Raw genomic sequence first — 23,877 nt, 5'->3', positions numbered from 1 at the left:
TAGTCCCCATTTGATTTTATCAAATCTGCTTGCATCCCATGTCTTCTTCAGACCCAGGGTCCATGTTACCCAGAGCCTTTGATCTACTTGGAGCATCAAGCCAAGACACAAAGTTCTTGTGATAAAGTTCAGTAGCAATACTGCACCCTTTTGCATAAAGAGCAGTAGGACATACAAAGATGAGTAAGGCACAACCAATGCACTCAAAGAATTTCTAATCCAGAGGGAGAGACCACAGACTGCAGACCAAACAGCAAGCCCATGATAATACCACATGTGTTTTAGGGGCCCATTACAGTGGGTTCAAACTATTGCAGGGGATAATGTACAACTGAGTGTAGGGTTCACGGTTTCCAAGTCTGTTTGGTTTTTTTCTTCACGAGCTAGGCTTGGTGACACATGCCCATAATTCCCTCACTTTGGAAGCCTAAGGCAGGAGGACCACAAATTCAAGCCCAACCTGGGCAATTTATGGAGAACCTGTGTCAAGAAAGTGTGGAGGGGGGCCTGGAATGGTGGCACAGTCCTGCAATCCCAGAACTTGAGAGCCCCACAATCCTCCCGTAGCCTCTTGTGTGGGGCACTGTGCCTGGATCTTTGTTTTGTTTTTGTTTTCAGACAGGGTCTTGATAAATTGCCCAGGCTGGCCTCAAATTTGGGGCTGAAAATAATCCTGTTTCAACCTTCCAAATGGAAATGGCTGGAATTACAGGAGTGAATGTGCCCTACTTTTATTACTTTTGAGGTTGTTGTTGAGACAGGCTCTTGCTATATAGTCCAGGCTGGTCTTGAATTCACTAGGTAGTCCAGATTGACCTCAAACTCGCAGTGATCCTGCCTCAGCCTTCCTTCTGTGTATCCTCCTTTTATAAGAAATGAAGTTAAATCACTTGCCCAGACTGCCAGTGGAAGAGCTGGAACGCTCCTAACCCAAGGGTTATCACAGGCTTCTCCTGAAGATGACTGGGCAAGCTGATAAGCCAGTGCTGATGGCCTGGGAAATGGTGATGCCAGGCTTCAGGAGCCCAGGGCCCATGACCAGAGCCGCTGGGCGAGGGTGAGCTCCACAGTCTTCAGAAAAGTGTGTAGGGTTGGTCTGCAGCCACCTGGTGCTGCTCCCCTCATTACCTCACCTGCAAAGGTGGGGGAGTGTTAAGCAACTGTCTTGGTCATTAAATCAAAATCGGGAGTGGGGAGGAGCACTAGAGCAGGTGTGGTGGCACAGGCCTTTAATTCTAGCACTCAGGAGACTGAGGCAGGAGTACCAATTCCATAGCAAGAACCTCCCCAAAGTGGGGGTACACTGGGCTGACAGGCTGTCTTAATGTTGGAACCCCCATTCACAGGATTTACCAAACCTGCCCTTCCCCAATTCTTATCATTCTTTCTCTGTTCTTTTGGTCTTTCAACTCCTTCCTCTTCCACTTGCCCACTACTTCTCCAATCTGCTTTCCCTCAGCCCCCAAGTCTGTGTGGTTTTTTTTTTTTTTTTTTTTTTTTTTGGTACCAGGGCTGGAACTCATGATCTGGTACTTGCCAGGCAGGTGCTCTCGCGCTGAGCTAAATTCCCGGCCTAAATCTGCCTTTTCTTAGCTCGTCCCATCTTCCACTAACTAGTCAAGCGCAGTGACACTAGCCTGTCGTCCCAGCGCCCTGAAGGCTAAGGCAGGAGGTTCACCATGAGTTTGGGGAGAGCCTGGGCTACACAGCGCATTCTAGACCAGTCCGGAGTACATACAGAGACCCAGTCTCAAAAATAAGCCACTTAATAAGCAAAACCCCTCCCACCATCAAGACAGCCAAACCAGAACATTGTATTCCACTGAACTTTGTTCTCCCATTTCTCTTGTCTACTCGGACTAGAAGGCCAGGAAGCTGTTGTTCTTAGACAACGCAGCCCTCGGTCCATCCTGGGGCCAAGGCAGAAGAGGGCGCGTTCAGGACCGCAGTCCGTTCCGAGTACGCAGCCCCGCACAACTGCTGGGCGCCGGCTGAGTGGGGTCCAAGTTCCCCCTCCTTTCTGGGACCGGCGCCTAGACTTGAACCTGAACTTGACTTTAAACACTGAGAAGGCCAGTCGACCACTTAGAGAAAAGGCGGCCGCTGCGAGTCCCCGCCGTCCCTGCTCGGCCGAAGGGAAGCTGGCACAGGGACCCGCTCCTATTGCACCCCCCAAAATGAAACACCATCCAGCGGCCCCCGTCCCCGCCGACCCTACACTCCCTTCCGAGGACGGAGCCCCCGGGGCCTGCGGGGCTACCGGCCGAGGGTCCCCTCCCTCGCCACCCTCGCCAGGGCTCCCCACGGCCCCTCCCTCCCTCCCTCCCTCCTCGCCAGCCCGCCGCCCCCGGCGGCCGGCGCGGGCGGTGCAGCATGCGGCAAAGCTCTTTGCATAAATTATGCTCATGACGCAGCAGCTAAAAAAACCCAAGTAGCAGAAGGAGGGAAAAAAGGGGGAGGGAAAGGGGGGGGCGTGCAAAGGGGGGAGAGGAAAAACATAGACAGTACCTGCCCGCCCCCCCCCCGCGCTCCCGCCCTCTGCCCGCGCGGCCCCCCGAACCCCGCGGCGAGGCCCGGCCCGTGGGCCCGGGGCGGCGGCGGGTCCCGACCGGCTCCCGGGCCGAGCCGAGCCGCGCTGGCTTCTTTGTCTGCGGGCGGCGGCCGCCCCGGCCCCGGCCCCCTGGCCCGGGCCCTGAGACGAAGCCCTGATCGCTGGCCGCCGGGCACGGGGACGCAGGCTCGGGCTTCGGTGAGTAGCGGGGTCCGGGGCGGGGAGGGGTTTGCACGGAGGGGGAGGGGGCCGGGCAGGGGAGGCTTCGGGTTTGGTTAATATGCAATGCCCGTAATTAGCATAATTTATATATTTATGATAAAGAGAGAAAAAGGCGCGGGGCCGGGGCGGCGGGCGCTCTGGAGCGGGGCGCGCGCGGTGCCCACCTGGGGCTGCGGACCCGGGCCGCGCCCTCGCCCGCCCGCCCGCCTGCTCCGGCCCCGCTCAGACCGAGGGAGGCGCGGCCGCCAGGTGGACCCGGCGGGACCTGGCCCTGGCCCTTCAGCCCTCGAAGCCCAGGCGTGGGACGCAGCGCCAGAAAGCTCTGCACCGACCCTGTGGCGGCCGGGGCCGATTGCGCCCCGCAGGGGACTTCGTCGTTCGCTCGGGTTCCCCGCAGTCAGGTCCAACCGAGGCGGCCTGGGCGACCTGACGCCGGTCTCCTCCCAGATGAACCTACTGGGGAACGACGGAGGGACCCGGGGTTAGAGCCCGGAGTGTCCCTGGAAGGCTGAGGGAGTGACGGGAGGGTCACCGTCGAGCAGCGCGAGAGCGCTTCATAAATATTTAATCACGGTATTATTATTAATAATAGTCAGAATAATGGGACCTGTATATGCTTCCTCAGTATTCGCACCTGGTGAGGCCGAGGAAGCCTAGAGGGCCTTCTAGCGTCCACTTTAGCCTGGCAATCCGCCACTCAGCTGCCTAAAACTGGCACAGAGCAGCGGCTGCCGGACAGAGGGACGTAAGAGTCAAGCAGCCTTCCTTGACCAGAGACGGGAGGCTCTGCGCTGAGATTATAGCCTCTTCCGTTCCTCTCATTCCTTGTTTCCAGAGGAGAGGGCTGCTCTTCCTTTCAGCGCATGCATATCTCTTCCCCTTACCTTGGCAGTCAAGGTAGCCAGCGCCAACAGGCAGAGGCCCTCGGAGGAATGATTCCAAGAATTCCATTTCGAGGGAAGCCCTGGTGCCCAGGGTGCTGTTTCTGTAACCTGGGACTCCTTTGCATTCCTGCTGAGGAATTTCATTCATTCCTTCATTGGTTCGAGGAAAGTAGCCACTAAGTGTCATACCTTGAACAATCCAGGTAAAGCTTTTTCTTCTGTCCTGCAGCTTTCATTCTGTGTCAGGCAAGCAGATCATAATAAACATGAGCACAAATAAAATGATACTATAACCCAAGTGGGATGTGCGTGTGTGTCTGTGATGAGCTTTTTCTTCCTGGAGGTACTTACCTGGCAGTTTGGAAAAGGGAAGCTGAGGATGTGGCTCAGTGGTAGAGGTAGGAGGCAGGCAGCTTGTGCAGGTCCCAGGTTCAATCCCCAGAACCACAAAGAAGCAAATTGGAGCCAGATGCGATGGTGCATAGCTCTAATCCCAACACTTGGAAGACTGAGGCAGGAGGATGGCACACGCAAGGCCAATCTCAGCAATATCTAGACTCTGTTTTAAAGTAAAATAAAAAAGGGGTTAGGATATAGTTCAGTATAGAGCACTCTGGATTTGGTTCCTAGCACTGAAATAGATAAACATCTAGCTAGATAGGCTAAGAATGTGGCGCAGTGGTAGAGAACTTATCCAGCATGTATAAGTACTTGTGTTCAATCCCCAGCATAGCAAAATAAACAAACAAAATAGCCGTTTCATGGACACCTTCTATCTTTCCTGGGATGAATCTAATTGAGTACAAGGGAGTAGGCAGCAGCAGAAGAAATGAATTTTTTTTAAGAAGCTAAATTTAATCTGCCTTTATTAAACTGGTCTTTGCTAGAGCTGGCCAAGGTGAAGCACACCTGTAATCCCAGCACTTGGGAGTGTGAGGCAGGAGGATCACTGTGAGTTTGAGACCAGCCCAGGCACTACGTAAAGGAGTTCAAGGCCATCCTGACCTGTACCGTGAGATGCTATCTCAAAACTCACCCATTCCAAAAAAAAGAAAGAAAGAATGAACGAACTGAAGAAAGAAAGAAACTAGTCTTGACTCTTTGTGGTGAGTGTTTTAGAAAGAAAAGACCAGTTGCTACCACTCCTATCTCTGTGTCACTTCCCACTGTGAACGTTGCACATGCTTCTGGCCTGTGTGCCTCGCTGGTCCACAGACAACTTGTAGCCAGCCATTGCCTCCCCCCAGGGCTCCAGGGTTGGGATGGGTGCTTCTGGAGCAGAACTAAAAACCTGTTTTCAGTTCCTCCTCATCCCGGGGCCAGAGCAGTACCCACTGACCTGCCTGTTTCCTGAGAGGCCCTGCTGGGGTCAGGAGGCAGGTAGGTGTGGCTGCTCTCCTAGGCTCTCTAGGTAAACATGGGGACAGGGAGAAGGGTACTATGCTAAGCATTTCACTGACATGCACTCGTGGGATCCTTAGAACAGCCTGCTTAAAGCTCAACTGTTTAATCCATGAGGATCCCATCTTACCTAGTCAGCATGACTATCATCAATACAAAAATCAATAAATACTGGTGGGGAGGCTAATTACCATTTTAAAAATAAAGAGATCAAAACTCAGAGAGGCTAAGTAAGTTGCCCAAGATCACCCAACTGTTTCAGGACTGAATGAGCCAGTATTTGAATCTAGATTTTCCTTGAAAATGGTACCCCATCTTTTTCCTTCCTTCCTTCCTTCCTTCCTTCCTTCCTTCCTTCCTGAGAAGGCTCTTGCTATGTGACCTTGAGCTTGTGACCATCCTCCTGCCTCAGCGTCCCAAGTGCTAGGATTACAAGCATGCGCCATCATACCTGACCCGTACCTTGCTCTGACTTTCAGCTTTTTTTATCTATAAGATGGGGATAATGTTCACTGATTATGGTTCTTTTGTTTGCTGTTGTTGTTTTTTTGGTTTTGGGGATTTTTTTTTTTTTTTTTTTTTTTGAGACAGCGTCTTGCTGTATAGTTCAGACTAGCCTTGAACTCACTGTGTAGTCCAGGCTGGCCTCGAACTCTTGGCAGTCAGTCCTCTTACCTCAGTCTCACCACCATGCTGGGTAAGTTAATACTGTTCTTGGTGTCTAGTGGAATAATTTCAAAGTAAGCTTTGTAGGATTTTTCAGTGAGAAAGTAGAGAAATAGGACTGGGGTCGTAGCTCAGTAGTAGAGTGCTTGCCTATCATGCTTAGGGCCATGGGTTCTGTTCCTAGCACTGTGAATACACACATATACAAGCACATGTGTGCATGCACACACATACACACAAATAAAAAGAGAAAAAAATTAGATAACAAAGAAGTACAAACCTACCTACAAACAGTCTACCTACAAACAGTCACACAGTTGGTCAAACTGTATTGTTTATTTACTTAATCACTGGGTCTGTGGCTTTGTAGGGCTGGTATTAGAACTGAATAATAGCATTTATTGAACTCCTATACAGTCTCCTACAATATTACCTCCTTCATTATGCAACACTATACCTTCATTATAGAAGGTGGGCCCTTGTTCAGGACCTCACAGCTAAGCAATGGTGAACCTGAGAGGTGAATCTAAATTCTTAACTCTTACACTAAAGTGAAATATGTTATTAAGATAATATATGTAAATTGTTATACCTGCCACTTTCTGAGCACTTTGCATGTGCGAGGCATTGATGTGAATGTTGTACATGCATTAATTTATGTCCTAGGCAGGCATGGTGACCCATGCCTATAATCCCAGCACTCAAGAGGCTGAGGCAGGAGGATTGCCAGAGTTCAAGTTCAGCCTGGACTTCATAGTGAGAGGCTGTCTCAAAAAGACCAAAAAAAATATTATTTGGTCTTCACAGTAGTCCTAAGTATGTGCTGTTATTTCTGTTTTTACAGATAAGGAAACTGAGAAGTGGACATTAAATCTTTTCTCCAAAATCCTGTACCTGGTAAATATCAAAGTTGAGGTTACTGCAAAGGGTGAGGCAGGAGGATCAAAAGTTTGAGACCAGTTTTCCTTAGTGAGACCCTGAATCAGAGTAAAAATTAAAAAAGACGAGAGTAGCCCTGTGGTAGACCGCCCTGCGGTTGGACCCCCAAGGGTGTAACAAAAAAAGCTGGAATTAGGAGCTCAGTGATCTTACTTCAGAGGGTGCACCCAACTCTAATAGTCCATGTAAAGGCCCTGAATGATTATTATCTTTCAGCAGGTAGCATGGGGCCAGGAATAGGAAAGGTAAGAAAACATACAGAAAATCCACAAGGCAGCGACAACTTGACATCTCATCTGCTTGGAGCCTGGCACAGGGCAGGTACTACTCTGGTGCAGGAGGGCTGAACTGAAGCCGTATGGAGTGGGTGGTGTGGTGAGCACAGGGAGGGCTCTGGGTCTCTGACCTGTGAGCCAGTGAGTGGGATTTGCTGCTGGAGAAGCAAGTGTGAGGTGGCCTCCAAAGGGAAGGGCAGGCTGACAGCAAGGCCCGAGCATCTGCTAGAAAGCTGAAGCTGCCCTTTGCCGAGACGGGGAAGGCTGCGTGCGAAAGGCGCAGTTTGGGGATAGAAATTGGGAGTTTGGCTTTGGCGTGTGAAGAGGGAGATGATGTACACAGTGTGCAGGCAGTTGGATGTATGAACCCAGAGTTCCCAGATACAGTCCAGGCTGCAGATTGAGGCTTGGCAGTTGTGGGACTGGATGAGACCCCCTGGGGAGGGAGAGCAGACTGGACAGGCTGCACCATTCAGCTCAGCCCCAGCTGCCTGTGGTCCCAGTCTTTTTTTTTTTTTTTTGGTCTTTTTCCTTTTTATCGGTACCAGGGATCGAACTCACGACTGCCTGCTTGCAAGGCAGGCGCTTATGCCGCTGAGCTAAATCCCCAGCCCCGGGTCCCAGTCTTTTTAAAAATTACAAATAAATAAAGAGCTGAGAGATGTAGCTCAGTGGAAACATCCTGGGTGGTGGTGAGGGGAAGGTGACTTCCCAATAAATGTGACTTTCCTTCACATGAAAATGGTTAGACTGAAATTAAGTTAGTTTCTGAAGTGAAGTTAGCAACGGAAAAAAAAAAAAGAAAGAAATTAAGTTAGTCTACCCAGCCATTCCTCAGAGTCTGCTAACTTTGCACAGGGAAACCCCCATCAAAGACTATAGTGAGGAGGTGTTTTAACATCAGAAACTCCAACCACATTGAGCGAGGGATTAAAACCACCCAAATGTGTCTGAGTAACAAATATGCGTCCCATACACAAGTTCCATTTTCCTACATAGGGTAAGATTCTTCTTATATGAATTGTCAGGCTTGAAACAGCTTCCTGGGAACAAGGATCTTGGGGTCTTCCACTGTCTACTGTGACACTTAAGCATACCCTATCCTAACTTTTTCTTTTGCACCAGGAATCGAACTCAGGACCTCACTCTTTCCAGGCAGATGCCAAATCACTGAGCTAAATCCTCAATCTCTAACATACCCTATAGGATTTACCTTTTTATTTCCTTTACCTCCATGGTGGACTGGAGGCTTGTCAAAGAAGAGAAATTTTTTCCATTGCATCCCAAAAGCCCAGCACAGAGTAGCCACAGACATACTTGTTGCTTAAACAGAGGCCAAGCCATCTCAGGAATTCTCTTAGTAGGAGCTCAGGCTGCTCTAGGAAGTTCTGAGTTGGGGTTTCTCAGCATTCCTCCCGCGTTTGGGGTTTCTCAGCATTCCTCCCGCGTACCTCGGGATATTGCCTTAAACTGTGGCAGTTCCCAGAGAAGAGGGGCAAGCAAGCCAATCCTCTAGCTCATCCCTTTGTACTGAATCTCCTGGATGGCCTTGGACCTGTTTGGTTCTTAGGTTAGGGCAAATGTCTCCGCACCCACAGATCACTCTGTTCTGGGGTTGCTTGAGTTTTAGACACCAGCACCAGAGAGCAAGGATAAGTGAACCATCTGGATGCCTTGCCAGGCTGGCTTCAAGAGCTTATCAAACTTAACTCTCTGAAGAAAGAAGATGAGAAGGCGCTGTGGGGCTCAGTTCCTGCCCCACCCAGCTTAAACCAGAGCAGTTGCACTGTGATCTGTTTATGCTGTCTTGAAACAGACAGTTGATTGTCTCTCTTCCCTGATCTCAGGATGACATGATATGGCATCCTGACATCAAAGGAGGCCACTGCAGTGTCCTTTCCCCAGTCACTAGGGAAATGGTCAAAAAGCAAACTGAAGATGGCTGTTAGTCAGTGGGATGCCAACTTGAGGCTCGGGGGAACAAAGTTCCGGGCAAGGAAAGGAGCAGGCCCAGGAAAAGCATAGGGAAGGAGAACACCTGGTGAACGGTCACAGTGCTAGGTATCTACAGAGGCGTTTGTTATTTGAGAGACAAATGTGTCTTTAGGCTGCCATTCAGCCTGGATTTCCAATGGCTGAAGTCTGGTTAGTCTGGTTAGTGGACTTAGGTGAGGCCAGAGACTCTAGCTCAGGCCTGACCTTGCCCTTGACACAGAGGATCAGACACTGAGCACACAAATCTTCATAACTCAACAGACTCAAGGGAAGAGGAGCTCTGAGAATCACCCATGCCAATCTGTCACTTGTATCTGATAGAGTGAGACAAGCCAGCAGTAGGCAATGGATGTGCAAATGCAGAGTTCCCCAGTGAAGTCCAGGCTGGATGGAGATGTAGATCTGACAGTTATCAGACTGGCTGCAAAGACCTCAAGAGGAAGTGAAGAGGGGAGGGGATGAGCTGCACTGTTCAGCTCAGCCCCAATAACACAGTCACAAAGTGGACGCTTCCCTCTCCCTAACTATGCCTTGGCGTGGCCGTGGCTGACAGCAGTGAACCAAAGGTCTCAGGAGGACCATGAGCAGGTTTTCAGCCCCTCTGGAGCAGATGCCTCAATGGCTGGCTACTGCCGCCTTTGCCTGATGGCCTTCATTGGAACAGAAATTTCTTCTCCCCGTGAAATGTGTGTATCAAGCTATAAGGAACCCAATTCACCATGTACACCTTTCCTTTCAAGTTTATCTCTGCCTCTTATTTTAATTTGCAGATGGCTTTCTTTTTGACTTCTGTTTATAGCAATCTCAAATCTCACCCAGAAGTGGTGGTAAATTGCCAAGTTGTCTGAAAAAGTCATGGAAGACTCCCATGTGCAACATTTGGGCAGGCACAGGAACATCGTCCAGTCGTGAAGCCAGAGCCCCAGTGAGGTAGGCAGATGCTCACCTGTTCTTCTAGAAAATTCCTCTGCCCCTCCTAAACCCCTGTCCTACTTAAAGAGGGAAAGCTGGTTTACTTTTTTTTCAAATGGCTCCTTATCTTTAGTTGCTTGTCCTTCCCTGACCCCAGCTTTAGAAGTGTTGGAGAGAGGAGAGGAGGGAAGGCACCTCATGGTTCTCCTTGACTGCTTGACTGGGGAACATTTTGCCTAGGGGCAAAGATGCTAAAACCCAAGCATTTCTCCTCCTATGTACACACCCCAAAGAATTAGAAATTGATGTTTAAACAAACTGTGTGCAAATATTCATGGACGCACTATGGACAATAGCCAAAGGCAGATACAATCCAAATATTCAACTAGTGAATGGATAGACAAAATGTATTTGATCCACACAGTAAAATATTATTTAACCATTGAAATGAATGAAATTCTAATACTACGTACCACTGCAAGGGTGAATGTTAAAAACGTTATGCTGAGGAGAAAGAAGGCCACATATTGTACAATTTCATTTCTATGAAATATCCACAAATCCATAAAGAGAGAAAGCAGAGTGGTTGCCAAGAGCTGGCAGAAGGTGTGTGCGAGTGGACATGGGTTTTCCTTTTGGGTTAATGCAGTTGTTCTAGAATGAGAGACAGTGATGGTTGCACATCATTGCAAATGTGTGCAATTTCACTGAATTGTATGCTGTGGAATGGCTAAGCAGAGGCCAGGAATGTGGCTTAGTGATAAATAGAGCACTTGCTCTGGGTTCAGTCCCCAGCACAACAAATATTTTAAAAAATGGCTAATTTTATGTTCTGTGCCTTGTCTTTGTCTGCTTGGGCTGCTGTAATGAAATATCATAAACTAGTTAGTTTATAAACAACTCACATCTCACAGCTCCGAGGCCTGAGAAGTCCATGGAGGAAGGCCTGTTCCTTCCTTTTTGCTGTGACCTCGCACAGTGGAAGGGATTAGGGTGTCTTATAAAGACACTAATCCTATTCATGAGGGCTCTTCCCTCATAGCCTGGTCATCTTGACATCATCATCTTGAGGGGTAGGATTTCAGCATACAAATTTGGAGGAGACACAAACTTCAGACCATAGAGTGGGTGGCTGGGTGAGTTCAATGGTAGGGTGCTTATCTAGTCCAAGTAAGGCCTTGGGTTCCATCCCCAGCTCCACAAACAACAGCAACAAGCAAACCTAGGGGCAAAAGAGGGAAAAGTATGGAATCCAGAATACCTCTCTTGGTTTCCCCAAGTATAATTCGGTGAATAATGTCTTTACCTCCCACCCTGTATTGGCATGTGTAATACATCAATTAGTGTTACGTATTTAGCCCAAGGTAGGCACTCAGAGGAAATGTTAATCGACCTGTTTCCTATATAAATGTCTAAACCTATGTATCCCTTTTATTTCTTATGACTGATTTGTGGCTGCAGTCAACCTGTCCCACATGGGGCTCACCCATTCCTCACTGCGTGTGGCAGGCTGCTTGCACCATCTGGGATGTCCTGCCTCTCATATGTGTATAGGCCATCGGGGTCCTTAGGTCACTGCTGCAGAATCACCTAGGTAGGAGTTAATTCTGTGGGATTCATCCACTGTGTCAGAGTTCCTGAGGGTTTTAGGGGAAAGGGGCCTGGAGAGATGAATTTTTAATAAGTGTCCAGATGGTAATCACACATATTAAAGTCTAAAACCACTGTGTCAATTTGTGCCTTTTTTATTTTTTTGAGATGCTTATTGCTACATTGCCAAGGCTGGTGTGGACCCTGGGCTCGAGATCTTCCTGTCTTAGCCTCTTGAGTAACTGGGTCTACAAGCATGTGCCACTAGCTAATTTATGTCCTTACTATCTTTTTCCAGAAGTTCTATCCAGACTTCTTCCCCAAGAAGCACTTTTGTCTGAGCTTCCGAGTGTCTGTCAGGTCATTTCGGTACTGCTGAGTATGCTGTCTTCCACTGGACCAAGGAAGCCCCAAGGACAGATGCCTGGCCCTGCCTTTCCTTTGTCACTCTAAGCACATTACCTCCTGTGTGTAGGTTCCCTTGGGAAGCTGTAGGAAGCAAGATCCTACAGTTCTTAGAATCCTGTTCTAGCCAGGCATAGTGGTGCATGTCTGTAATCTCAGTACTCAGGTGGCTGAGACAGGAGGATCGATGCAAGTCTGAGACCAACCTGGGCTACAAAGTGAGCTCAAGGCTAGCCTGAACTGCATAGTGCGACCCCGTCCCAAAAAGACAAAAAAAAGAAGAAAACCAATATACAGGCTGGGCATGGTGGCTAACGCCTGTAATGCCAGTACTCAGGAGGTTGAGGCAGGAGAATCATTGCAAGTCTGAGACCAGTCTGGGCTACAAAGTGAGCTCAAGGCTAGCCTGAACTGCATAGCAAGACCCTGTCTCAAAAAGACAAAAAAAAAAAAATCCTTTTCTCTTTTGTAGTTTTACCTTCCTACCATTCTATTTTTGATTTTTCTAGGTGGTCTGGGAATTTCATTACTGTGTCACATCAGCGCTTGCTTTTCCAATCCTATCTTACCCAGGATACGCTAGGTGTGGGCCAGCTACTACCCTAGCCTGACCAGCAACCATGGATCCTGGGACCGGGTCCGAGTCATCTCTGACTGTCAATGAGCAGGTATTTTCCGGGCCAAGACGAGGTGAAGATGGTGGGCCAAGGGATTCGGGCAAGGGAGGAGGACTCCACAAAGCCCCCCAGCATGGGTTTCAGACCAAGTTTACAGCTACTTTACTTGTCCAGGAGAAATTGCTCAGCCTGGATTTCTCAGGAGCTAAGTTTGGTGATTTAAGCTGTGACTTTAAAATAAAAATTAGAGTACATAGATATATTTGAGTTTACATGAAGAAAGAGTTGATCATCAGGTGATTTAATCTATTTTCTTCTCACTTATGTTTTGTGATATTTTTGCAATGGCTATTTAATCTCTGTATCATTTTTAAAGGGAGAAAAAAGACTAGCACCTCTTAAAATGTAACTGGAGTGAGATCCCTCATAGGTCAAGTTTGAGTCAGCAGAAGTGACCTGCTTTGCAGGATTTATTTCACACACACTCTCCCGATGGATCACATTGTCACTTTGTCCACCCAGTCTCTGGCTGGGTACAGTTTTCAGGTTCAGAAGTGTGTTGTGGGAGGTTTCAGACACTGTTTGAGTGCCAGAGATGACGGACACAAAGCTCTTTCATGCATGTTTTTCTCTGATCTCTCTCTCTCTCTGATTCTCAAAGGGCCCAAATGGCAGCACTTCAATGCTGAGATAAGGAGCTGAATGTAGGGAGTAGGAGCAGGAAACCGAGTGTCCAAAGGGCCCAGGGTCTACTTGGTCCTGGGTGCATGGGTGGCAGATGTGCAGGACTGAGCAGGCCAGTGTGGGGCAGGAGAGGCTGTATCTTCAGGATGCCCAACCCTTTTTCCAGGAAGTTAACTTGCAGAAAAATCTTGGCCCTTCACTGTATGGTTTTGCCAATAAAAGTATCCTGAGTTTAAAAAGTCAGGCAGCGTTGTAGGCTTCAATTCCCAGCCCTTTATGTTGAGAATCTTCCTGGTGGTTTCAAGGGAAGAACAGATGAATTTGTTCCCTGGCCCAATTGAAGGTGTGAATGTCATGTCAGGAGGCCATGCTGCAGTGTCCTAGTTCCCCAGAGGACATCCCCGCAAGTTGTGGGTAGGTCATTTCCTACTCCTTTCCTGAGTTCAGAAAGGGAAGCAAATAGAAGTAACTCCCAAGGAGTTTGACTCTGTGGGACTCTGCGCAGTTCCTGTCAGACCCTCTTCCCTGTCCCCAGGGCCTGCTTTCTCCTAGCAGCTCTTTCTCTGGAATCAGGGAGAATGGTGGTTTAGCCTTGGCCATGGCCAACTAAGAGCAAGCATGTTTCTGGGTATGAGGTCTGCTTCCTGAAGTGTTCATTTGTCTGTCCCCTAGCCACACCCAGAACTTAACCCCAAGGTCCATGCAAACCCCTCCCCCAGAAATGTCTCCATCTTCTCCTTGTAGGTCATCGTGATGTCAGGCCACGAGACCATCCGAGTGTTGGAAGTTGGTGTGGATGCCCAACTCCCTGTTGAGGAAGATGGCAAAGGACTGGAGAATGTGGCTGCCGAGAACTCCCATGGCAGGGGTCCTGCTGAAGCCAGTGAACCTGCTGGTGAAGCTGGGCCAGGCAACCCAGATCCCTCTGCAGAGTCTGCTGGTATGAGCCCATCACTCCGATCTGGTAGCACACCCCTGGGCCCCTCCTGTGGAAAGCTAACACCCTGGTCCCAGGGTCCAGATGACATCAGGATCTTGTCTTCCTGTCCATTGGACAGCCTTTGGCCTTGGGCTGTACTGCTGGCCAGCAGGGATACTCTACACTCCTTTGCCTAGCTTTCCTTGCAGTCACTACCAGGCCTAAACTGGGATCATTCAGGATAAGATGGAAAGAAATGTCAGGGCTCAGTTTAGGGGATTAAATCAACTTTAGAGGGGTCCTAAGTCCAAACCACACTGTGAGGCCCAATGCAGAGGACTGGGCTCTCAGAATCCTGCCAACCTTTCCAACTCCATCCTTTTGTGGTTGGGCCAGGAGGTCTTGGAGCTAAGCATGGAACGACATCTTATCTTCCTCAGACTAAGGGTGTAGATTAGGTAGAAGCCTGAGAAAGTTTGCTCCTTCTTCTCAGATGTATAGGTACGGTCCCTCTGTAAAGGTGACCTTATGGTGACAGCCAGATTCTGATGCAAGACACTTGTGAAAGTGAGGCCTGTCTGGAGGGCAAGTGTGGTTGCAGCCCTGCTTGTGGCCCTGGAGTGCCCTTTTGTTAACTTTCCTTGTCGGCACCTTGCAGACATCTCTTTTGTAGGAAGTCTTGGCTTCGTTCACCAGTTTCCCTAGAATCCCATGACTCATCCCTCCTTCATCTCCTCTTGTCTTCTGCTGCATTCACCCATTCCCTAGATGGGAGATTTGGGCTGGCAGTTTGAGGCCAGAGCTGAGAGGAAGAGCTGAGAACAGATGGGAACAGACAACCTCAGAGGAGCAGCAGCTCCTGAACAAGGAAACCGTGTGGCCTCACTGTGCTCTCCTACAGGTTGGCATGCAGGTCCTTTGGGACCTTAGTGACCTCAGTTACTTCTTCTTTTGAATAAAGGAGTGACAAGAGACAGGACCATCTTTCCCTAGCCTGGAAATGCTCTGCATATGCAGGCTGAGGCCTGGATGGACCCTTACATGCTTCCAAGAGGCAGTTCCCTGGACAGTGGGCAGGACAGACAAAGATTCTTACGTCTCTGTCACCCTTTCTATTCAGTAAAGCCATTATGAGGTTGCTCAGGAGGTTTCTTGGGGTTATCCATGGTGCCCCAACTTCAGTTTCTTCTTCTGATGCTGCGGATTGAACCCAGGGCCTTTGTGCTGAACTACATTCCCTGCCCTCTCCCTCCCTCCCTCCCTTTTCCCCTCCTTTCTTTTTTCCTTTTCCACCTCCTTCCTTTTTCTTTCCTTTCTTTCTGTCTTCCTTTCTTTTCCTTTTTTTTAATTTTGAGAAAGGATTTCACTAAATCACTAAATTGCCAACTGGGCTTGAACTTACAGTCCTCCTGCCTCAGCCTCCTGGAGTGCTGGAATTACAGGTGTGCACCACTGTGCTCAGCCCCAACTTCACTTTTCTTATCTTTTGATCCATTTTTCATCTCATTTTTTTTCTAATGCCTTAATTCTACTCCTTATCAAATTTACTTTAGGAAGTGGATTCTAAGCCAGGAGTGGTGGTACATGCCTGTAATCCCAGCACTCTGCCAGTTGAGGCAAGAGGACTACAAGTTTGAGTCCGACCTGTGTTAACAAGACTATAGCTCATAATTTTTTTTTTCCTACTGGGTATCGAACTCATGACCTCATGCTTGTCAGGCAGGTGCTTATACTGCTGAACCAAATCCATGGCCTTAGTGTATCTCATAATTTAAAAAGGGATTGGGGTGTAGCTCAGTACAGAGGCCCTGGATTCAATCCAGTAGGGGGAAGGGAATCCTAAATTGATTATTAACACGTTAGCATGAATGTATAAATGTTTATGGTAGTATACCTCTTCTTTTAGAGGTTTGTATTTTTAAAACATTTTATGAAAGTTTTTCTTCCCATGAAATAATTTTACTGTTTGTGTGTGTATGTGGTATCGAGGGTTGAACCCAGGGGCATTGCTATGAGCTATATTCCCAACCCATTTTTTTATTTTAGACAAGATCTCACCCAGTTGCCTAGACTGGGCTCCAACTTCTAATCCTCCTGCCTCAGCCTCCCAGAGTGCTGAGATTGTAGCAGAATCCCAGCTAGAAACTGTATTCATTGTCAGGCAGATGCAGAAGTATTTCAGTTGAACTAAGAAGCTGCCAATTTAGATTGATGGGACCTTTCTGGTTGTACAATATGAAGAAAGATTTCCTTTTATTAAAACAAAACTAAGTAATAGGAAATTTTTTCAGAATTAAAAACAATCCAGTGATTTGTGTCACTCTTACTGTCTACTCCTTGTCAGACAATATATACCACCAAAGGTAGAATATGGAGTGTGACACTTGATTCTTTCCCTTTCTTTTCTTTTTTCTTCTCTCTCTCTCTCTCTTTCTTTCTTTCTTTCTTTGCACAAGGAATCGAATGCAGGACCTTGTACTTGCCATAAAGCTGCTTCTGCCACTGACCTATATCCCAGGCCCATCCCATCCCATTTCTTTTTTTTTTTTCCTTCACTCCATTTCTTGATGTGCTCATTTCCCTTATTGACATAGACCCATATACCTGCTTCTGATTTTGGCAATCATCAAATTGATTTTTTTCATTCTCATAAATGATGCTGCCTTGAACATTTTGTATTGTTCCTTTAACTTTTTAAAATTCTTATTTGTGATGTAGTCCACTCACATTCCTTTTGATAAGAGGTTAATTGTTGACATAAGTCATCATATGGAAAGATAAAAATGTTGTATTATCACTGCAAAGAAAAGCAGTTGGCTTTAAAGTACCACATGTCCGTTAGCTCAGAAAATAAACAATGATAAAACCTCAATTGAGTGGTCCTGTGAAAGAAAGAAACTCCATATGTATGTAAATGCTTGGGTTCTGGGGTCCTAGTCTGGAAATACATTCTTATTTTTAAAAATGTTTCATTTCTTTAGAGGTTAAGCAGTTCTCATTGACAGCTGTCAGGTTCACATTTTTTCACTTAGCTTTTTGTGTCTCATTACATTTTGTTTAACACAATTCTTTTTTCTTCCTTTCAAATCCATTTTATTTCAAAGAGAAAAAAATAAAACACAATTTCAAAACACAACAATCAGGAGGCAACAATGGTACATACATTGTGCACTGCCTTCTCTAAATTATTCACCCAGAGCACAAGACATCTGCATTCAGTTGTTGGAACAGTATCAGCACAAATCCTTCTCTTCAATGAACTCAGAGCAATTAGTAGTACAACTATCTTAATTATAATGTATATAAATATATTTATATACGCACATATACATATACATATACTGTTTCTTTCAGCTTCTCATACTAGTGAGACAATATGATGTTTACACATGACTGTCTGATTTACTTTACTTATGAGTATGGGTTCAAGTTGTATCTATTTACCTGAAGAAGACTCCAGTTTGTCCTTTATGGCTGAGTAGGGCTCCATTTTATAAAAATATCACATCTTTTTTATCCATTCCTCAGTTGCTGGGCATTTTGGTTGTTTCCCAGATTGTGCTGTTACAAATTGTGCTGCTATAAATATGAGTGCACATATATTGCTATAGTGTGATGTTTTTAATTCTTCTGGGAAGATACCCAGAAGGGGAATAACTGGGTCAAACGGATGGATCTCCAATCCTAGTTTTTTGAGGAATCTCCACACTGATTTCCACAGTGGTTGCACCAGTCTGCATTCCCACCAGCAGTGGAGAAGGGTTCCTTTCCCCTTGCAGCATTTGTTATTGCTTGATTTCTTGATAGTAGCCATTCTTTGGAGTGAGGTGGAATCTCACTCAGGGTTGTTTTTTTTTTTTTTTTTTTGGTCTTTTTCCTTTTTACCGGTACCGGGGATCGAACTCACGACTGCCTGCTTTCAAGGCAGGCGCTTATGCCGCTGAGCTAAACCCCCAGCCCCACTCAGGGTTGTTTTAATGTGCATTTCTTGAATGCTCACTGATGTTTAACTGTTTTTTGTATTTCTTCATCTGAGAAGTGTATACTCATCTCAGATGCCCATTTTTGGACTGGATTTTTAAATCTGGGAGGACTGATTTTTTTGAGTTCTTTATATGTTTTTGATAGTAATCCTTGGGCTGTCTCTTCACTCTGTTGGTGGTTTCTCTTTCTGTGCAAAAGCTTTTTAGTAAGGTGAGATCCCAGCTGTTGATTCTTTGTGATAGTTCCTGTGCAATTGGGGTTTGTTTGTTCATAAAGCTTTTGCCTACCCCAATGTCTGTAAGAGCTTTACCTACCCTATCTTCCAGCAGATTTAATGTGTCTGTTTTTAATATTTAGATCTCTGATCCATTTCAAATTTAGTTTAGTACATGGTGAAAGATATGGGTCCAATTTTAATCTTTGGCCTATGCAGAGCCAGTTTTTTCAGCACCATTTATTAAAGAGTCTACCTTTCTTCTAGTGAATGTGTTTGGCATCTTTGTCAAAGATAAGGTGACTTAGTGTGCCTGGAGTTGTTTCTGTATCTTCTAATCTGTTCCATTGATCTTTGGGTCTGTTGTTTATTGCCAATACCACACTTTTTTTATCACAGTAGCTTTTTAGCATAATTCCAGTCAGGGAGTATGATACACTCTGCCTTGCCTTTGTTGTCCAGAATTACTTTTTGTTCCAGAAGAATTTTAGGATTATTTTCTCTAATTTTGTGAGATATGCTATTGGGATTGCATTGAATCTGTATAAGAGTTTCAGAAGTATGGCCATTTTCACTATATTGGTTCTTCGTACCCAAGAACATAAGATATTATCTCCATTTTCTAATATCTTCTTTAGTCTCCATTTTCAAAGTATTGTAGTTTTCAATGTAGAGATCTTTTATATCCTTCATTAAAGTGATTCTAGGTATTTCATTTTTTGGGGTGCTATTGTGAAAGGTGTTGGTTCCCTGATTTTTCTCAATGAGTTTGTTATTTATGTATAGGAAGGCTATTGATTTTTGAGTGTCGACTTTGTATCCAGCTACCCTACTGAATTTGTTTATTAAAATCTAGCAGTTTTTTAGTAGAGTTTTTGGGGTCTTCTAAGTAGAGTATCATGTCATTTGCAAATAATGATAGTTTAACTTCTTCCTTTCCTGTCTTTGTTTTATTTCTTTCTCTTGTCTAATTACTCCAGCTAAAGTTTCGAGGACTATATGTTAATATATAGTCTCTCTCTCTCTCTCTCTCTCTCTCTCTCTCTCTTTTTTTTTTTTTTGTACTGGGAGTCAAACTCAGGACCTTGTGCTTGCCAGACAGGCACCTGTGCTGCTGAGCTATATCTTTGGCACACAAGTCTTTTAAATTTTCCTATGCTCAGATTACCTGTTCCTTCCTTGACCTTTTTTCAATAGTTAAACTGTTTCTTACCCCTGAAGACAAGATAATCCTTTTGTTTCCATTCTTTTACTGTTTTGCAAGGTTTTGTTGTATACCTCATGTCACTTTAATTTCCTGAACATGCTGGTTTTATTATTCTATGCTGTGAATTGTACTCTGAGTTAGGTTGATACCTTTCCAAATGGAAACATGAACTAAGATTGCAAGGTTGGGCAAAGCCCTTAACTTTATTTAATTCAGTGGTTCCCACTACTAGCCATGTGCTGTATCACAAGGAGTGTCAGTTGCTGGCCTCTGCTACTAAACATTCTAAATACTAGGCCTAGGAATGTATGCCTAGCCAGTGTGAAGAAGCTGGGAGTTGTGGTGCATATCTGCATACCTGTAATCCCATCTATAAGAGGCTGAGAAAGAAGAATTGAAAGTATGAGACCATCCTGGGCATTTTAGTAAGATGCTATCTCAAAAGAACTGGAGATGCAGTGTCTTGGTTACTCTTCTCTCTTTGCTGAGACAAAACATTCAACATCCAAAATGAAGGAAGGAAAGGTTTATTTAGCTCACTGTTTGTGGAGGTCAGTCCAGAATCAGCTGGCTCCAAGGTAGGGTGGCATGGTACTGGGTAACACTTCAAGGTAGCAGCCAGAGCAAAAGAGGTAGAAGCAGGCTACTTCCCGCTCCAGGGCAGGTATAGCATTCACAAAATCTCCTTGCCCTCCTTTTGCACAGAATAAGGATATGACTGTCTGCTGAGTCTCTTAGTTAAACTTCTGAAGGTCTCAAGTTGATATACTACATCAGCCATCCATGTAGCTCTATGGCAATGTGTCGGCCATTTGTGTGCAAGACGCTGGGTTTGATCTCTGACAGAGCAAAAAAAAAAGAAAGAAAAATAGAAAAAAGCAAGCCACTGATGTGTCCAATAGCCATCTAAATTCCTTTCAGCATGTATCCTTGTGTGAATTGTAACCCTTTTTTTCACCATTTGTGACTGCTGCGAGGTTTCCTGCTGGGCGCATCCTATATCTTTACCAAGGTAGCAAGAGGAGGTGAAAATCTCTAGTTCTGGTGGTTCCCTTGGAAGCTTGCAGAAACTGCTCATCTGAGTTCAGATTTGGGGGGGGGGGGTGGCAGAGAAAAGTGGTGGGCCTGGAGACGCCTGAGAGCCTGTAGTGTGGTGAGGACATGTCCAGTTTTCAAGAACTTTGCCCTGTAGGAACTCCTGCCTCTTCCCTAAACAGCAATTCTGTTGATGTCAGGGCCCAGAATACCTTCTCCTGTCAGTTCTAGCTCTTTGCCTCTCTGCGTTTTGTCTGCTTCAGGTCCTTCTGCTGTTATGCGGCAGGTCTTAAGTGTCCTATAGAGCCAGGAGATGAGGGACTGATCCCCAGCTGTGCAGAGACCTGCCTTGTCTTCATCTAGATGAGGGAAGAGGGTAGCCTGTCATCCAGATGTGGCATGGGATTCCCCAGCCTCCTTGTGTCACTGCAAGTGGCACTGGGCAAGCTGCCTTATGGGTCAGGGAAGGTCATCAACTGGCCCTGAGTTCTGTAGAAATATGTCCCGGGGCTGAGAGTGTCGCTTGAGGCTGTAGACAGGATGTTCCACTCCACCAGGCTCACTCTGCTTGTTCTTCTTTCTCTCAATGCCATCTGAAGTGAAGTCAATCCCAGGGATTCCTCCGGGCCCTGCCCCTGCCCCTGCCATTGCTACCTTCAGCCAAGCCCCAAGCCAGCCTCAAGCATCGCAGACCTTGACACCACTGGCTGTACAAGCTGCCCCCCAGGTAAGGGCCACCCCAGAAGCTGGACAGAGCAAGAGATGGGGGGGTCATGGAGCCCTGCATGAGGTGGTCCTGGGAAGAAGCTATGGCTCAAGGTCTTGCTAGGTTCCCTGGTCTACTCCTGACCTAGGACCAAAAACGAGGAACCATTCTTAGGCCATCTGCTGGGGTCCAGAAAGGATTATAAAAGCTGTATTAACTCTTTCATGCTGTCAGAGTTCCTGTTTATCCAATACTGAGGGAATATCCTTGTCAGTCCGGCCAGCCAATGCGTGGAAGAGTTAATGGATTATTCAGAGTCCTCATTTAGAGCCAGAGAGTGGCCCCAGCACAGTGAGCAATTGCTTCAGGGATCCTGCAGGCATGCGGAGCCCTGTGGCCTTTGCTGCATGCCCTAATCTCCAGCCAGCCAGTCAGGGACTTCCTTCCCCAGAACTTCTTGGAGGCCTCTTTGGGCTCCTGACTACTTGGTTGCAGCCTCTTCCCCTGATGCTTGACCACAAAGCACTAGTCCTGTGGGCCATGGCCCAGGGAAGGTCCAGGAGATAGCAGACTGTGGGAGAAGAGGCCTGGGTTGGGGTAGGCCCAGCCCTGACTTGGTCTGGAGGATTCCTCTGCAGGCAGAATAGTGTGATCCAGGCACTCCTCAGGCTTGGGCTCCAGCTAAGGCCTGGCTCCGCCCGCCCTCTGTGGCCTTTCCCCATTGCCCTCAGAATGCTTTGTGTGTACTCACCTGGGTCTGACAGACCCAGTTTTTGCACTGTCAATGTTGATTTTTTATTTTTTCTTTTCTTTTTGAAATCTTGTTTACTTTTACAGGTCTTGACTCAGGAAAACTTAGCCACAGTTCTGACAGGAGTTATGGTTCCAGCAGGGGCAGTTACTCAACCTCTTCTTATCCCCATCAGTATTGCAGGTCAAGTGGCTGGGCAGCAGGGGCTGGCCGTGTGGACAATACCTACAGCAACTGTGGCTGCCCTCCCAGGACTGACTGCTGCTTCTCCTACGGGGGGAATTTTCAAGCCACCGTTAGCTGGTCTCCAAGGTAACGGCCACTCTCCCCAGGACTGCACCAGGCCCCCAACACCCTTCACTACCGCCCCTGCACGTGTGCTTGCCATGTTGGACTCAGAACCCGCAGCCCACCCAGGGTGACTGCCCTGGAGTCTGGATCCAGTGTCCCAGGCGCCCAGTCACAGAGCCGCTGCTGCTCCATCTTGGGACTCTAGGCCAGGACACCAGGCTGGCCAGCAGGCCTTTCTTTCTTCAGCGACTGTCTGAGACTGCCCCCTACCCCCACGCCAGAATCCACCCAGTGACCAGCCTCCTGCGAAGGACTGCAAGAAGAGTCGACATTTGGTTCTTGATGTTGGCATGTGCCAGCCCTTCAAGGATCGAGGGACCCGTGGCTGCCTGCCCCATGCCCGCTGCCCCGACCCCTGTCCTTCTCGTGCCAGATCCCTTAGGATTGGAGCTACTCCGGGCTGTGGCTAGGCATTTGAGCACCTCTATCTCTGCCTTGCTCCGTAGCAGCTGCTGTGCTGAACACCGCTCTCCCGGCACCCGTACAAGCTACCCCACCAGCCCAGACCTCCACGCCAGCCCAGCCCCGGCCACCAGCCCAGCCCCAGACGCTGTTCCAGACCCAGCCACTGCTGCAGACCACGCCTGCCATTCTACCGCAGCCCACCGCTGCCACCGCTGCTGCCCCCACCCCCAAGCCAGTGGACACCACCCCACAGATCACCGTCCAGCCTGCAGGCTTTGCATTTAGCCCTGGAATCGTAAGCTGCTGCCCACACCCCGGGCTGACCAGGGATGGACCAAATCTTGGCCAGTGGAGGAACAGCCCTTTGCCAAGGGTTCAGCAGCGCCCTCACAGAGATGGGTTCCTTCTGAGTTCTCTTTGGAGCTATCAGCTTGTCCAGCCCAGACAAAAGAGGACATCCTCTGCCCAGAGACCTGGGCAGATGCTCCAGAACCTGAGCCAGTAGACCAACCTGGTGGGTGGGATGGTGTCTTAGGGATTGCAAACTAAGGTGCAGCCAGAAGCTCCCACCCCCGTGCCAGTGTGTGTCCAGTGTGGCTCCTGGCTTGGTAGCAGGGCTGCTAAATGTGACCTGAAGCTCATCAGCTAACTCCAGTCTGACCCTTCTACCCTCGCAGCCTGGCACAGCCTGACCGGTTCCATGGCTGTGACCCCACTTCCCCTCTGCCTCTGTAGTCCCTGTATACTGTTCAGTTAATGGACGTGGGCATTTGCCCACCCTGTGCCCTTGGCCCACTTCCCTCTGTCCAGGTCTCTTTTTTGCCTTGTGGTCTCTGAGCAGTGCTCTTCCTCCACCCACAGATCAGCGCTGCTTCTCTCGGGGCACAGACCCAGATCCTGGGCTCCCTTACTACAACTCCGGTTATTACCAGCGCCATCCCCAGCATGCCGGGGATCAGCAGTCAGATCCTCACCAATGCTCAGGGACAGGCAAGTGATCAAAGCGAGGGCTTTGGAGCTGGGGGTGGAGGTCTGTTAAAGCTCACAGGAGGCAGCCAGGATCAGGCTGCTCTTCATAGGTCTCTGCCACTACCGAGGGGAGCAGGGGTACAGCCACCATTCTGCCTTAGCGGCATTCGTTCTAGTTGAGGAATTTCCTTTATG

At 47.7% G+C, this 23,877-nt stretch overlaps 1 protein-coding gene across 19 annotated transcripts in view; it reads left to right on the top strand.

The window, feature by feature from the left end:
* The first annotated feature begins 2,387 nt into the window (after positions 1 to 2,387).
* The window catches only part of Pou6f1 (POU class 6 homeobox 1), a 28,138-nt gene continuing 6,648 nt past the window's right edge, over positions 2,388 to 23,877 (top strand). The window contains exons 1-10 of one of the 19 annotated variants that reach the window (XM_063254766.1): positions 2,835 to 4,763; positions 6,569 to 6,621; positions 6,880 to 6,984; positions 9,733 to 9,863; positions 12,350 to 12,508; positions 13,886 to 14,081; positions 21,100 to 21,227; positions 22,044 to 22,269; positions 22,755 to 23,008; positions 23,575 to 23,703. In XM_063254766.1, coding sequence (XP_063110836.1) covers positions 12,461 to 12,508; positions 13,886 to 14,081; positions 21,100 to 21,227; positions 22,044 to 22,269; positions 22,755 to 23,008; positions 23,575 to 23,703 — 981 coding nt within the window. In that variant the 5' untranslated portion in view covers positions 2,835 to 4,763; positions 6,569 to 6,621; positions 6,880 to 6,984; positions 9,733 to 9,863; positions 12,350 to 12,460. Of the gene's footprint in view, positions 2,750 to 2,831; positions 9,864 to 12,349; positions 12,509 to 13,885; positions 14,082 to 21,099; positions 21,228 to 22,043; positions 22,270 to 22,754; positions 23,009 to 23,574; positions 23,704 to 23,877 lie in introns of those variants that run through there. The other 18 variants (XM_063254769.1, XM_063254772.1, XM_063254767.1 and 15 more) reach the window with 18 other exon arrangements.

This window comes from Cavia porcellus, unplaced genomic scaffold, assembly GCF_034190915.1.
Source record: "Cavia porcellus strain 051 isolate PalLab524CR breed Dunkin Hartley unplaced genomic scaffold, mCavPor4.1 scaffold_8, whole genome shotgun sequence".
Taxonomy (NCBI): domain Eukaryota; kingdom Metazoa; phylum Chordata; class Mammalia; order Rodentia; family Caviidae; genus Cavia; species Cavia porcellus.
This window is presented reverse-complemented; position numbering and strand designations above follow the sequence as displayed.